The sequence below is a fragment of the Oncorhynchus tshawytscha genome, unplaced genomic scaffold (genome assembly GCF_018296145.1).
Source record: "Oncorhynchus tshawytscha isolate Ot180627B unplaced genomic scaffold, Otsh_v2.0 Un_contig_9120_pilon_pilon, whole genome shotgun sequence".
In the NCBI taxonomy this organism is placed as follows: domain Eukaryota; kingdom Metazoa; phylum Chordata; class Actinopteri; order Salmoniformes; family Salmonidae; genus Oncorhynchus; species Oncorhynchus tshawytscha.
This window is the reverse complement of record NW_024608216.1, coordinates 32,501-47,699: the sequence shown is the minus strand read 5'-3', so window position 1 is coordinate 47,699 and position 15,199 is coordinate 32,501. Positions and strand designations below refer to the sequence as shown.

Sequence of the window (15,199 nt, the reverse complement as noted above, 5' to 3'; positions counted from 1 at the left end):
GTGCGGGGTTGACTCTCAGTGAAGGGATCAGGGGGTGTAGGTAGAAATGTAGGGGTTGACTCTCAGTGAAGGGACCAGGGGTGTAGGTAGAGATGTAGGGGTTGACTCTCAGTGAAGGGACCAGGGGGTGTATCTAGAGATGTAGGGGTTGACTCTGAGTGAAGGGACCAGGGGTGTAGGTAGAGACGTAGGGGATGACTCTCAGTGAAGGGACCAGGGGGTGTAGGTAGAGACGTGGGGATGACTCTCAGTGAAGGGACCAGGGGGTGTAGGTAGAGACGTAGGGGTTGACTCTCAGTGAAGGGACCAGGGGTGTAGCTAGAGATGTAGGGGTTGACTCTCAGTGAAGGGACCAGGGGGTGTAGCTAGAGATGTAGGGGGTTGACTCTCAGTGAAGGGACCAGGGGCTGTAGCTAGAGATGTAGGGAGTTGACTCCTGGACTGTGCTTGGGACATCAGAGCAGCCCAGTCTTTTTTAGTCCTTTCCTCCTCTGGCCAGATGCCGTCAAGCTAAACTTGCTGGGTTTCAGTCAGAGCCAGACAGGGCCCGGGTTATTGAGGGTAGGGGGAGGAATGAAGGAGACAGACAGGCTTCTCTTTGGGGTCTGGTACCAAAGCCTCAAAGCCACAGAGTCTGTCTCAGGCACATTGCTCTGCGTGTCGCCTCTCCGCAGGTCTCAAATGGGGTACAATCCACTGTGGCGACCACCAGCTGGGTTTCAGTCTTCAGCTCCACCAGTCAGCCAGCCAGCCAGCCAAATGCTCGCTGTGGAAGCAGCAAGCCGAACACTGCTCTGTGGGTTTCCAAACCAAAATAGCTCCCAGTAAGTGTGCTCTTCATTTCACTTTGGCTTAGAGGCTGCATGACAAAAAAAAAAAAATCTAATGTATTTATATAGCCCTTCGTACATCAGCTGATATCTCAAAGTGCTGTACAGAAATGTGATGGAGTTTTCAGTCGACTTGCAAAATAAAACGTCTGTTTTCCCCAAACCAAACCTAGGTATGGGGTATATTTCCTGTAGCAGGGGCCAGGAGGATGTGTAGTTTCTCCCCCATACCTCAGAGGGCAGTGTTGAGTCACGCTGAGGCCTATTCACTGAAGCTGGTCTCACGTAGCCACTAGTCAGATCAGACCAGACAAACGCATTCTTGCAAATCGCGAAAGCGATACTACTCTGAAGCTGATAAGAGAACTGTTCTAATGTCGCCCAGGGATCTAACGATGTATCTCATGAGCTCTCTCACCATTGGTCCTTGCATCACGCCCATCTGTGCTCCGCCAGCCTTCTCAGTCGAATCCTCCCGCCATCTGAGCAGCAAAGTTCTGTGGGAGGACAAATGTCATCCATAAGACACTGTTATATGATCCCCCCAAAAATAAAATACCACACACACTCATCTCAATAGTAGGCATATTTCTGTCTTGAAGTCTACTCTCAGACAGCACAGCACGTCTTAACAGGATCCCGTGTGTGTGTGTGTGTGTGTGTGTGTGTGTGTGTGGTGTGTGTGTGTGTGGGTGTGTGTGTGTGTGTGTGTGTGTGTGTGTGTGTGTGTGTGTGTGTGTGTGTGGGTGTGTGTGTGTTTTGTCTCTGTCTGTGAGAGAACAGTAGATAGTGAAGGGATGGTTATCAGATCAACAGCAGAGTACACAGGAGGGGGGAGGATAACTATTTTAATCTCTTTCTATTTCCAAAGGAGCCCCTTACCTATTCTCTCCTCCCCTCTTCTCCCCTCCTCTCCCCTCTTCTCCCTCTTCTCCCCTCCTCTCCCCTCCTCTCCCCCTCCTCTCCCCTCTGCTCCTTCCCTCTTCTCCCTCCTCTCCTCTCCCCTCTTCTCTTCTTCCTCCTCTCCCTCTTCTGCCCTCCTCTAATCTCCCCTCCTCTAATCTCCTCTTCTCCCCTCCCCTCCCTATCATTCTACCTCCTTTCTCTCTACTTCCTCTGTATTCCTTCCTTCTTCTTCTTCCTTCCTTCCTTCCTTCCTTCCTTCCTTCCTTCCTTTATTCTTCTCCTTCCTCCAGTCTCCTTCCTTCCCTTCCTTCCTTCCCTTCCCTTCCTTCCTTCCTTCCCTTCCTTCCTTCCCTTCCCTTCCTTCCTTCCTTCCTTCCTTCCCTTCCTCCCCCCCCTCCTTCCCTTCCTTCCTTCCCTTCCTTCCTTCCTTCCCTTCCCCTCCTTCCCTCCCCTTCCCTTCCCTTCCCCTCCCTTCCTCCTTCCCTCCCTTCCCTCCTTCCCTCCTTCCTTCCCTCCCTTCCCCTCCCTTCCTTCCTTCCTTCCTTCCTTCCCTTCCTTCCCTTCCTTCCTTCCTTCCCTTCCTTCCTTCCTTCCTTCCTTCCTTCCCTTCCCAACTTCCTTCCCTCCCTTCCCTTCCTTCCCTCCCTTCCTTCCCTTCCTTCCTTCCTTCCCCTTCCTTCTTCCCTTCCTTCCTTCCTTCCTTTTCCTTCCCTTCCACTTTCCTTCCCTTCCCTTCCTTCCCTTCCCTTCCCTTCCTTCCCTCCTTCCTCCCTTCCCTTCCTTCCCTTCCTTCTTCCCTTCCTTCCTCCTTCACTTCCTCCTTCCATCCCCTTCCCTTCCTCCTTCCTTCCTCTTTCTTTTCCTCCCCTTCCCTCCTTCCCTTCCCCTCTCTTCCCTTCCCTCTCTTCCCTCCCTTCCCTTCCCTCCTCCTTCCCTTCCCTTTCCTCCCTCCTCCCTTCCTTCCTTCCTCTCTTCCCTTCCTTCCTCCTTCCCTTTTCCTTCCTTCCCTTTCCTTCCCTTCCCTTCCCTTCCTTCCCTTCCTTTCCCTTTCCTTTCCTTCCCTTCCCTTCCTTCCCTTCCTTCCCCTTCCTTCCCTTCCCTTCCCTTTCCCTCCTTCCTTCCTTCCTTCCTCCCTTCCCTCCCCTTTCCTTTCCTTTTTCCTTTCCCCTTCCTCCCTTCCCTCCCCTCCCTTCCCTTCCCTCCCCTTCCCCTTCCCTTCCCCTCCCTTCCCTCCCTTTTTCCTCCCCCCTCCCTTCCCTCCCCTTCCCTTTTTCCACCTATCAACCCTTCATATCAACCCTTCAGTCTTTACTGTTAACAGCCTACTGTTCCTCCCTCCCTTCCTGTCCCTACTTTCCTTTTCCACCTATCAACCCTTCAGTCTTTACTGTTAACAGCCTACTGTTCCTCCCTCCCTTCCTCCCCTTCCCTTTTTCCACCTATCAACCCTTCAGTCTTTACTGTTAACAGCCTACTGTTCCTCCCTCCCTTCCCTCCTTCCCTTTTCCACCTATCAACCCTTCAGTCTTTACTGTTAACAGCCTACTGTTCCTCCCTCCCTTCCCTACTTCCCTCCCCTTCCATTTTCCACCTATCAACCCTTCAGTCTTTACTGTTAACAGCCTACTGTTCCTCCCTCCCTTCCCTCCCTACTTCCCTTTTCCACCTATCAACCCTTCAGTCTTTACTGTTAACAGCCTACTGTTCCTCCCTCCCTTCCCTCCCCTTCCATTTTCCACCTATCAACCATTCAGTCTTTACTGTTAACAGCCTACTGTTCCTCCCTCCCTTCCCTCCCCTTCCATTTTCCACCTATCAACCCTTCAGTCTTTACTGTTAACAGCCTACTGTTCCTCCTCCCCTACTGTTAACAGCCTACTGTTCCTCCCTCCTACTGTTAACAGCCTACTGTTCCTCCCTCCCCTACTGTTAACAGCCTACTGTTCCTCCCTCCCTACTGTTAACAGATACAGCCTACTGTTCCTCCCTCCTACTGTTAACAGCCTACTGTTCCTCCTCCCCTACTGTTAACAGCCTACATGTTCCTCCCTCCCCTACTGTTAACAGCCTACTGTTCCTCCCTCCCCTACTGTTAACAGCCTACTGTTCCTCCCTCCCCTACTGTTAACAGCCTACTGTTCCTCCCTCCCCCTACTGTTAACAGCCTACTGTTCCTCCCTCCCCTACTGTTAACAGATACAGTTCCTACTGTTCCAACCTCCCTCCCCTACTGTTAACAGCCTACTGTTCCTCCTCCCTACTGTTAACAGATACAACCCACTGTTCCTCCTCTCCTACTGTTAACAGCTCCCCTACTGTTAACAGCCTACTGTTCCTCCCTCCCCTACTGTTAACAGCCTACTGTTCCTCCCTCCCCTACAGTTAACAGCCTACTGTTCCTCCCTCCCCTACTGTTAACAGCCTACTGTTCCTCCTCCCTACAGCCTACTGTTCCTCCCTCCCCTACTGTTAACAGCCTACTGTTCCTCCCTCCCCTACTGTTAACAGCAACCTACTGTTCCTCCCTCCCCTACTGTTAACAGCCTACTGTTCCTCCCTCCCTACTGTTAACAGATACAACCTACTGTTCCTCCCTCCTACTGTTAACAGATACAACCTACTGTTCCTCCTCCCTACTGTTAACAGATACAACCTACTGTTCCTCCCTCCCCTACTGTTAACAGGCTACTGTTCCTCCCTCCCCTACTGTTAACAGATACAACCTACTGTTCCTCCCTCCCTACTGTTAACAGATACAACCTACTGTTCCTCCCTCCCTACTGTTAACAGATACAACCTACTGTTCCTCCCTCCCCTACTGTTAACAGCCTACTGTTCCTCCCTCCCCTACTGTTAACAGCCTACTGTTCCTCCCTCCCTACTGTTAACAGCCTACTGTTCCTCCCTCCCCTACTGTTAACAGATACAACCTACTGTTCCTCCCTCCCTACTGTTAACAGCCTACTGTTCCTCCCTCCCTACTGTTAACAGCCTACTGTTCCTCCCTCCCCTACTGTTAACAGATACAACCTACTGTTCCTCCCTCCCCTACTGTTAACAGATACAACCTACTGTTCCTCCCTCCCCTACTGTTAACAGATACAACCTACTGTTCCTCCCTCCCCTACTGTTAACAGCCTACTGTTCCTCCCTCCCTACTGTTAACAGCCTACTGTTCCTCCCTCCCCTACTGTTAACAGCCTACTGTTCCTCCCTCCCCTACTGTTAACATCCTACTGTTCCTCCCTCCCCTACTGTTAACAGATACAACCTACTGTTCCTCCCTCCCCTACTGTTAACAGATACAGCCTACTGTTCCTCCCTCCCTACTGTTAACAGCCTACTGTTCCTCCCTCCCCTACTGTTAACAGCCTACTGTTCCTCCCTCACCTACTGTTAACAGCCTACTGTTCCTCCTCCCCTACTGTTAACAGCCTACTGTTCCTCCCTCCCCTACTGTTAACAGCCTACTGTTCCTCCCTCCCCTACTGTTAACAGCCTACTGTTCCTCCCTCCCCTACTGTTAACAGCCTACTGTTCCTCCCTCCCCTACTGTTAACAGCCTACTGTTCCTCCCTCCCCTACTGTTAACATCCTACTGTTTCTCCCTCCCCTACTGTTAACAACCTACTGTTCCTCCCTCACCTACTGTTAACAGCCTACTGTTCCTCCCTCCCCTACTGTTAACAGCCTACTGTTCCTCCCTCCCCTACTGTTAACAGCCTACTGTTCCTCCCTCCCCTACTGTTAACAGCCTACTGTTCCTCCCTCCCCTACTGTTAACAGCCTACTGTTCCTCCCTCCCCTACTGTTAACAGCCTACTGTTCCTCCCTCCCTTCCCTCTCCTTCCCTTTTCCACCTATCAATCCTTCAGTCTTTACTGTTAACAGCCTACTGTTCCTCCCTCCCTTCCCTCCCCTTCCCTTTTCCACCTATCAACCCTTCAGTCTTTACTGTTAACAACCTACTGTTCCTCCCTCCCCCTACTGTTAACAGCCTACTGTTCCTCCCTCCTACTGTTAACAGCCTACTGTTCCTCCCTCCCCTACTGTTAACAGCCTACTGTTCCTCCCTCCTACTGTTAACAGCCTACTGTTCCTCCCTCCCCTACTGTTAACAGCCTACTGTTCCTCCTCCCCTACTGTTAACAGCCTACTGTTCCTCCCTCCCCTACTGTTAACAGCCTACTGTTCCTCCCTCCCCTACTGTTAACATCCTACTGTTTCTCCCTCCCCTACTGTTAACAACCTACTGTTCCTCCCTCCTACTGTTAACAGCCTACTGTTCCTCCCTCCCCTACTGTTAACAGCCTACTGTTCCTCCCTCCCCTACTGTTAACAGCCTACTGTTCCTCCCTCCCCTACTGTTAACAGCCTACTGTTCCTCCCTCCCCTACTGTTAACAGCCTACTGTTCCTCCCTCCCCTACTGTTAACAGCCTACTGTTCCTCCCTCCCCTACTGTTAACAACCTACTGTTCCTCCCTCCCCTACTGTTAACAGCCTACTGTTCCTCCCTCACCTACTGTTAACAGCCTACTGTTCCTCCCTCCCTACTGTTAACAGCCTACTGTTCCTCCCTCCCCTACTGTTAACAGATACAACCTACTGTTCCTCCCTCCCCTACTGTTAACAGATACAACCTACTGTTCCTCCCTCCCCTACTGTTAACAGCCTACTGTTCCTCCCTCCCCTACTGTTAACAGATACAGCCTACCTGCTGAAGCATGTGCTTCTGCTTTTTACACAAACTCCACAAACAGCAATTTCAAAGATTATTATAATAATTTTTTCTGCAGAGATACTTACTCCTCCAAGGCCAGGGGGTCCATTAGGTCCTGGAGGTCCGGGGGGGCCGGGGTTACCGGGGGTACCAGGCTCACCATCTCTGCCACGGGGCCCGGGGCTGCCCTGAGAGAGGAATAGGGCAGTTCATATCTTCTCTATATCACCAAAATCACAGCAGTAAGTATCTGCATGAATAAGAGCTTCCCTTTCAGGAAGTAGGAGTTAAGACCAATAAAGGCCTGAAGTCACGACAACAGTAGAAATAGCCTGAAACAACATATCATACAGTATCTTCCATCTAAACAGAAAACTATTATATATATATATATCCATGAATGTATCACTAAATGGACAATAAAGCTTTTGAACTTTAAACTTTATCTCCTCAACCTTCAGATCAGCCATGTCCACCAGTAGGTGAAAGAGAAAGGCAGATCAAATCTAAGAAAATTTAGATGAAAAATAACAGTCACAAAATATGATGTAAGGTCTATACTTCAGATGAAAATGTCTCTCTCTCTCTCTCTCTCTCTCTCTCTCTCTCTCTCATATAGATAGGTGCCATTTTGTTTTTCCAAAATGACTACATTCCAGATATACAGGTGCAATAGTAATGCTACTCTTCAACTGGCATTCACAGGCCGTCAACTAAAGCTAAAATCCCCAGAGGAAATTGGACATGAACTCAATTCTTTCCAGCATTTATAATATGTATATATATATTATGTTTAAAAAAAACATTAGGTCCAGAAAATGTTTGATTCAGTGGATCAGATTCACTTGACATCTGATTCAGTGGCTCAGATTCACTTGACATCTGATTCAGTGGATCAGATTCACTTGACATCTGATTCAGTGGAGCAGATTCACTTGACATCTGATTCCCAAACATTTCTGATTTGGCAACAACAACGAAAAGTATCTCGTCATTCATAAAAACAAATAAAACCTTTCACAGTAAAACATTTTTAGAAAGTCCAGAAATCTTTTCATCCAAGGCAGTATCTATTTCCAGATGAATTGTGAACTCTAGTAATACCTATGATAAATCATTCTAACCTGGCCAGGCAGACTTAAAACCAAACTGAATCCTTCCAAACACTTCCTGACAACTACATGAAGGATTGGCAAATATTCCCCTCAGTTTACTGATGATGACAATCCGCCATTTTCTCTGAGTCACTTTGTGAAAAACAGACAGTACAAAATGTGTGATTCTTATCTCATGGTACACACTGTTCTGATACACCTCAATAGTACAATATAAAACTGTATGTTACTTAAATCACTGCAATCCTACTCCCAATAATAGGTGTTGTGGAGATGCAGCTCATTCAACAACCAGAAGAAGGAGTTGGTGGTGAAAAGTGCTTAAAACACACGTCCAGGGAAACCAGCCCACCACAGTCTATGGTCCAGAGAAACCAGCCCACCACAGTCTATGGTCCAGGGAAACTAGCCCACCACAGTCTATGGTCCAGGAAACCAGCCCACCACAGTCTATGGTCCAGGGAAACCAGCCCACCACAGTCTATGGTCCATGGAAACTAGCCCACCACAGTCACCCACAGTCTCTGGTCCAGGAAACCAGCCCACCACAGTCTATGGTCCAGGGAAACCACCCACCACAGTCTATGGTCCAGGGAAACCAGCCCACCACAGTCTATGGGGAAACCAGCCCAGTCTATGGTCCAGAGAAACCAGCCCACCAGTCTATGGTCCAGAGAAACCAGCCCACCACAGTCTGGTCCAGAGAAACCAGCCCACCACAGTCTCTCCAGGAAACCAGCCCACCTCAGTCTATGGTCCAGAGAAACCAGCCCACCACAGTCTCTGGTCCAGGGAAACCAGCCCACCACAGTCTATGGTCCAGAGAAACCAGCTCAGAAACCAGCCCACCACAGTCTCTGGTCCAGGGAAACCAGCCCACCACAGTCTATGGTCCAGGAAACCAGCTCAGCACAGTCTCTGGTCCAGAGAAACCAGCCCACCACAGTCTATGGTCCAGAGAAACCAGCCCACCACAGTCTATGGTCTGAGAAACCAGCCCACCACAGTCTCTGGTCCAGAGAAACCAGCCCACCACAGTCTATGGTCCAGAGAAACCAGCCCACCACAGTCTATGGTCCAGAGAAACCAGCCCACCACAGTCTATGGTCCAGAGAAACCAGCCCACCACAGTCTATGGTCCAGAGAAACCAGCCCACCACAGTCTATGGTCCAGAGAAACCAGCCCACCACAGTCTATGGTCCAGAGAAACCAGCCCACCACAGTCTATGGTCCAGAGAAACCAGCCCACCACAGTCTATGGTCCAGAGGAACCAGCCCACCACAGTCTATGGTCCAGAGAAACCAGCCCACCACAGTCTATGGTCCTGACAAATGATGCAGGAAGGAATGTGTTCACCACTACACTCATTCCCTTTTCATTTTTTTGGTGCAAACAAAGATTTAACAGTTGTAAAATGTTTCTGTAAAAAAATAATGATCAATAAATTAATAAACTGGAAAGCAAATTGTGGACTGAAAATGTGAATTAAACCAATAACTGATAAAAAATAAATAAAAAATAAATAAAAACAATCCTCAAAGTTGATCCAAACATTCACTAGTATGGACTAGACCTAAGCACAATCTATTGCAATATTTAACATGTTGCCATCACTAGCCAACTATGTGTCACCTGAGAGCCAAGTCCATGACCTCTGTTGACCTCTGCTGAGGTAAAGAATGGTGGGAATCCATCATAAACACCAGGGTGTGATATAGGACGTATTCCCAACCATAAACACCTTCCTTCCCAGGCCAAAGACTCATAGGGATGCATCCCAAAAGGCATCATATTCCCTATATAGTGCACTACTGTTGATCTCTATGGGACCTGGTCACAATGTACTCTAGTGCACTACTGTTGATCCCTATGGGACCTGGCCTGCCCAGAGGCTGCAGAAGGAACAGAGGAGGGCTGCACAGAGACATTTAGGGGGTAGTACATGTTATTTGGAGGGTACTTTCAAAGGAGGGATGGGGAGGGCGGGGGGGGCACATCTGGTACTTGCTAAGCTTTATCGGTGCACCTGTCTGGGACTGAGTCTGTTTGCTAAACCTGACAGAATCACAGATGGTACGCATCGCAATTGTCACCCTCTTCCCTATTTAGTGCACTACTTTTGACCAGGGCCCATAGGGGTAGAGCACTACTTTTGACCAGGGCCCATAGGGGTAGTGCACTACTTTTGACCAGGGCCCATAGGGGTAGTGCACTACTTTAGACCAGGGCCCATAGGGGTTGTGCACTACTTTAGACCAGGGCCCATAGGGGTTGTGCACTACTTTAGACCAGGGCCCATAGGGGTAGTGCACTACTTTTGACCAGGGCCCATAGGGGTAGTGCACTACTTTAGACCAGGGCCCATAGGGGTAGAGCACTACTTTTGACCAGGGCCCATAGGGGTAGTGCACTACTTTAGACCAGGGCCCATAGGGGTTGTGCACTACTTTAGACCAGGGCCCATAGGGGTTGTGCACTACTTTTGACCAGGGCCCATAGGGGTAGTGCACTACTTTAGACCAGGGCCCATAGGGGTTGTGCACTACTTTAGACCAGGGCCCATAGGGGTTGTGCACTACTTTAGACCAGGGCCCATAGGGGTTGTGCACTACTTTAGACCAGGGCCCATAGGGGTTGTGCACTACTTTAGACCAGGGCCCATAGGGGTAGTGCACTACTTTTGACCAGGGCCCATAGGGGTAGTGCACTACTTTTGACCAGGGCCCATAGGGGTAGTGCACTACTTTAGACCAGGGCCCATAGGGGTTGTGCACTACTTTAGACCAGGGCCCATAGGGGTAGAGCACTACTTTTGACCAGGGCCCATAAGGGGTAGAGCACTACTTTTGACCAGGGCCCATAGGGGTAGTGCACTACTTTAGACCAGACCAGGGCCCATAGGGGTTGTGCACTACTTTAGACCAGGGCCCATAAGGGGTAGAGCATTACTTTTGACCAGGGCCCATAGGGGTTGTGCACTACTTTAGACCAGGGCCCATAGGGGTAGTGCACTACTTTAGACCAGACCAGGGCCCATAGGGGTTGTGCACTACTTTAGACCAGGGCCCATAAGGGGTAGAGCACTACTTTTGACCAGGGCCCATAGGGGTTGTGCACTACTTTAGACCAGGGCCCATAGGGGTAGTGCACTACTTTAGACCAGGGCCCATAGGGGTAGTGCACTATATGGGAATAGGGTGTCATTTGGGAGACAACCAAGGTGATCAATTTGTATTGTCCCTGTCACGTAAAGTCGACCAGACTTATGTAAGATAAAGCCTTACTGTCCTAAGGCAAAGACTCAGTATGGCCTCGCTTTCAATAAACAACTCATAACAATACATGACCAAAAAAACTATCTGGGTCGTGGAGTCATTTTAACACACGGCGATCTATTCTGCCCCGAAAGGGGATCAAACTCAGAAGCCTCAGCACAACAAGACGTGTCCCATAAAAGCCAACCATCTTAGCCAACTGAGAAAGAGACTAGTCTGTCACTGTGTGAGTGACAGTTGGCCTTCACCATAGCGTGACGTATTAGAGGTTGATAGGATCTCTGTGGCCGTCTTCAGTGTGCTTCAGCCAACACACCACAGGTCAGTTTCCCATGCAGTCACAACAAAACAAAGAACCTCTAAGAGAACTCAAATACTCAATGAAATGAGTGTAGGCAGACTGGGGAAATGTATTCACCTACCTACCTACCTACCTGCCTGCCTGCCTGCCTGCCTACCTACCTGCCTACCTACCTGCCTACCCATCTACCCTACCTACCAACTGCCTGCCTACCAACCTACCTACCTGTACCTACCTGCCTACCTGCCTGCCAACTACCTACCAACTGCCTACCTACCTACCCACCTACCTACCTGCCTGCCAACCTGCCTGCCTGCCAACCTGCCAACCTGCCTGCCTACCTGCATTGCCTGCCTACCTGCCTACCTTCCTGCCTGCCTGCCTGCCACCCACCCACCTACCTGCCACCCACCTGCCTACCTGCCTGCCTGCCTGCCTGCCCTACCCACCCACCCACCCACCTGCCTACCTGCCTGCCTGCCTGCCTGCACCCACCTGCCCACCCTTACCTGCCTACCCTGCCCACCTGCCTGCCTACCTGCCTGCCTGCCTACCTACCTACCTACCTACCTACCTACCTACCTACCTACCTGCCTACCTACCTACCTAAAATCATTATACATAAACAGACAACTGACACAGAACCATAGAGTAGGCTGGGGCCAAAAAGGAACATGTCTCATTGAAACTACTATTAACAACCTACTGTTCCTCCCTCCCCTACTGTTAACAGCCTACTGTTCCTCCCTCCCTACTGTTAACAGCCTACTGTTCCTCCTCCCTACTGTTAACAGATACAACCTACTGTTCCTCCCCTCCCCTACTGTTAACAACCTACTGTTCCTCCCTCCCCTACTGTTAACAGCCTACCCTCCCTCCCCTACCTACAGCTACTGTTTCTCCCTCCCTACTGTTAACAGCCTATGTTCCTTATACTGTTAACAGCCTACTGTTCCTCCTCCCCTACTGTTAACAGCCTACTGCTCCCTCCCAACTGTTAACAGCCTACATGTTCTCCCTCCCCTACTGTTAACAGCCTACTGTTCCTCCCTCCCCTACTGTTAACAACCTACTGTTCCTCCCTCCCTACTGTTAACAACCTACTGTTCCTCCCTCCCCTACTGTTAACAGCCTACTGTTCCTCCCTCCCCTACTGTTAACAGCCTACTGTTCCTCCCTCCCTACTGTTAACAGCCTACTGTTCCTCCCTCCCCTACTGTTAACAGCCTACTGTTCCTCCCTCCCCTACTGTTAACAGCCTACTGTTCCTCCCTCCCCTACTACTATTAAATTACAACCTAAAGAAACAACCTCCAATGTGGCAGACATTTTACTTGTACATTTAGCACATACACTCTTACAACATTGCAACTTACAGGAGCAATTACGGTTTAAGAGCCATGCTCAAGGGTACATCATCAGATGTTTACACCTAGTCAGCTCAGGGATTTCAACTAGCCACCTTTTGGTTACTGGCCCAACACACTAACCACAAGGATACCCTGCCTCCTCTTAACCACTAGTCTACCCTGCCTCCTCTTAACCAATCGAACCACTAGGATACCCTGCCACCTCTTAACCACTAGGATACCCTTCCACCCCTTAACCACTAGGATACCCTGCCACCCCTTAACCACTAGGATACCCTGCCTCCTCTTAACCACTAGCCTACCCTGCCACCCCTTAACCACTAGTCTACCCTGCCTCCTCTTAACCAATAGGATACCCTGCCACCCCTTAACCACTAGTCTACCCTGCCTCCTCTTAACCAATAGTCTACCCTGCCTCCTCTTAACCACTAGGATACCCTGCCACCCCTTAACCACTAGTCTACCCTGCCTCCTCTTAACCAATAGGATACCCTGCCTCCTCTTAACCACTAGGATACCCTGCCACCTCTTAACCACTAGGATACCCTGCCACCCCTTAACCACTAGGATACCCTGCCTCCTCTTAACCACTTGTCTACCCTGCCACCTCTTAACCAATAGGATACACTGCCTCCTCTTAACCAATAGGATACCCTGCCTCCTCTTAACCACTAGGATACCCTGCCACCTCTTAACCAATAGGATACCCTGCCTCCTCTTAACCACTAGGATACCCTGCCACCCCTTAACCACTAGTCTCCCCTGCCTCCTCTTAACCAATAGTCTACCCTGCCTCCTCTTAACCACTAGGATACCCTGCCACCCCTTAACCACTAGTCTACCCTGCCTCCTCTTAACCACTAGTCTACCCTGCCTCCTCTTAACCACTAGGATACCCTGCCACCTCTTAACCACTAGGATACCCTGCCACCCCTTAACCACTAGGATACCCTGCCTCCTCTTAACCACTAGTCTACCCTGCCTCCTCTTAACCAATAGGATACCCTGCCTCCTCTTAACCAATAGGATACCCTGCCTCCTCTTAACCAATAGGATACCCTGCCTCCTCTTAACCAATAGGATACCCTGGCTCCTCCTAACCACTAGTCTACCCTGCCTCCTCTTAACCACTAGGATACCCTGCCTCCCCTTAACCACTAGTCTACCCTGCCTCCTCTTAACCACTAGGATACCCTGCCACCCCTTAACCACTAGGATACCCTGCCTCCTCTTAACCACTAGTCTACCCTGCCTCCTCTTAACCAATAGGATACCATGCCTCCTCTTAACCAATAGGATACCCTGCCTCCTCTTAACCAATAGGATACCCTGCCTCCTCTTAACCAATAGGATACCCTGGCTCCTCCTAACCACTAGTCTACCCTGCCTCCTCTTAACCACTAGGATACCCTGCCTCCACCTAACCACTAGTCTACCCTGCCTCCTCTTAACCACTAGTCTACCCTGCCTCCTCTTAACCACTAGTCTACCCTGCCTCCTCTTAACCAATAGGATACCCTGCCTCCTCTTAACCAATAGGATACCCTGCCTCCTCTTAACCAATAGGATACCCTGCCTCCTCTTAACCAATAGGATACCCTGGCTCCTCCTAACCACTAGTCTACCATGCCTCCTCTTAACCAGTAGGATACCCTGCCTCCCTCTTAACCACTAGTCTACCCTGCCTCCTCTTAACCACTAGTCTACCCTGCCACCCCTTAACCACTAGGATACCCTGCCTCCTCTTAACCACTAGGATACCCTGCCTCCTCTTAACCACTAGGATACCCTGCCTCCTCTTAACCACTTGTCTACCCTGCCTCCTCTTAACCACTAGGATACACTGCCTCCTCTTAACCACTAGGATACCCTTCCTCCTCTTAACCACTAGGATACCCTGCCTCCTCTTAACCTATAGGATACCCTGCCTCCTCTTAACCACTAGTCTACCCTGCCTCCTCTTAACCAATAGGATACCCTGCCTCCTCTTAACCACTAGTCTACCCTTCCTCCTCTTAACCACTAGGATACCCTGCCTCCTCTTAACAACTAGGATACCCTGCCTCCTCTTAACCAATAGGATACCCTGCCTCCTCTTAACCACTAGTCTACCCTTCCTCCTCTTAACCACTAGGATACCCTGCCTCCTCTTAACCACTAGGATACCCTGCCTCCTCTTAACCACTAGTCTACCCTGCCACCCCTTAACCACTAGTCTACCCTTCCTCCTCTTAACCAATAGGATACCTACATACCCAAGGTCTTGCCAACCAGAACGTTTTTTATTTTTTTATTCTAATCATATAAAAGAACAGCAGCTTCTTGAAGACAACCTCTAACTGCTCTGTGTGAAAAATATTCATGATCAGAACATCTCTCATCAAAAAACCCATTCATCCAGACAACCTGAAGAAAATAGATTCATAACCATCTACCGCCAAGACATTATGCAAAAACAAAGACTTAAACAGCACCGAAGCATGGCCTGGAGCTATGACTGCGGCTGAGGCCATGATGTTGACAGGTGTTTAACACAGATTACAGTCATCACAGCATCTCTCTAGGCTAACAACACTGATTTACTATACCGTGATTGGCTGTGGGTTGAACTGTCGTTTTCCTGACAGCCATAGGTTTACATTACGGCTTCACAGTTTCTCATACACACACACACACAC

General features: G+C 49.8%; 1 protein-coding gene across 1 annotated transcript in view; it reads right to left on the bottom strand.

Moving 5' to 3' along the window:
- Nucleotides 1-1,247: 1,247 nt before the first annotated feature.
- LOC112236945 (collagen alpha-1(II) chain-like) overlaps nt 1,248-15,199 on the bottom strand; it is a 30,243-nt gene continuing 16,291 nt past the window's right edge. The window contains exons 6-7 of the mRNA XM_042312951.1: nt 6,545-6,646; nt 1,248-1,327 (exon numbers count right to left, since the gene is read on the bottom strand). Of these exons, the coding sequence (XP_042168885.1) occupies nt 1,292-1,327; nt 6,545-6,646 (138 nt within the window). The 3' untranslated portion in view covers nt 1,248-1,291. The remainder of the gene's footprint in view (nt 1,328-6,544; nt 6,647-15,199) is intronic.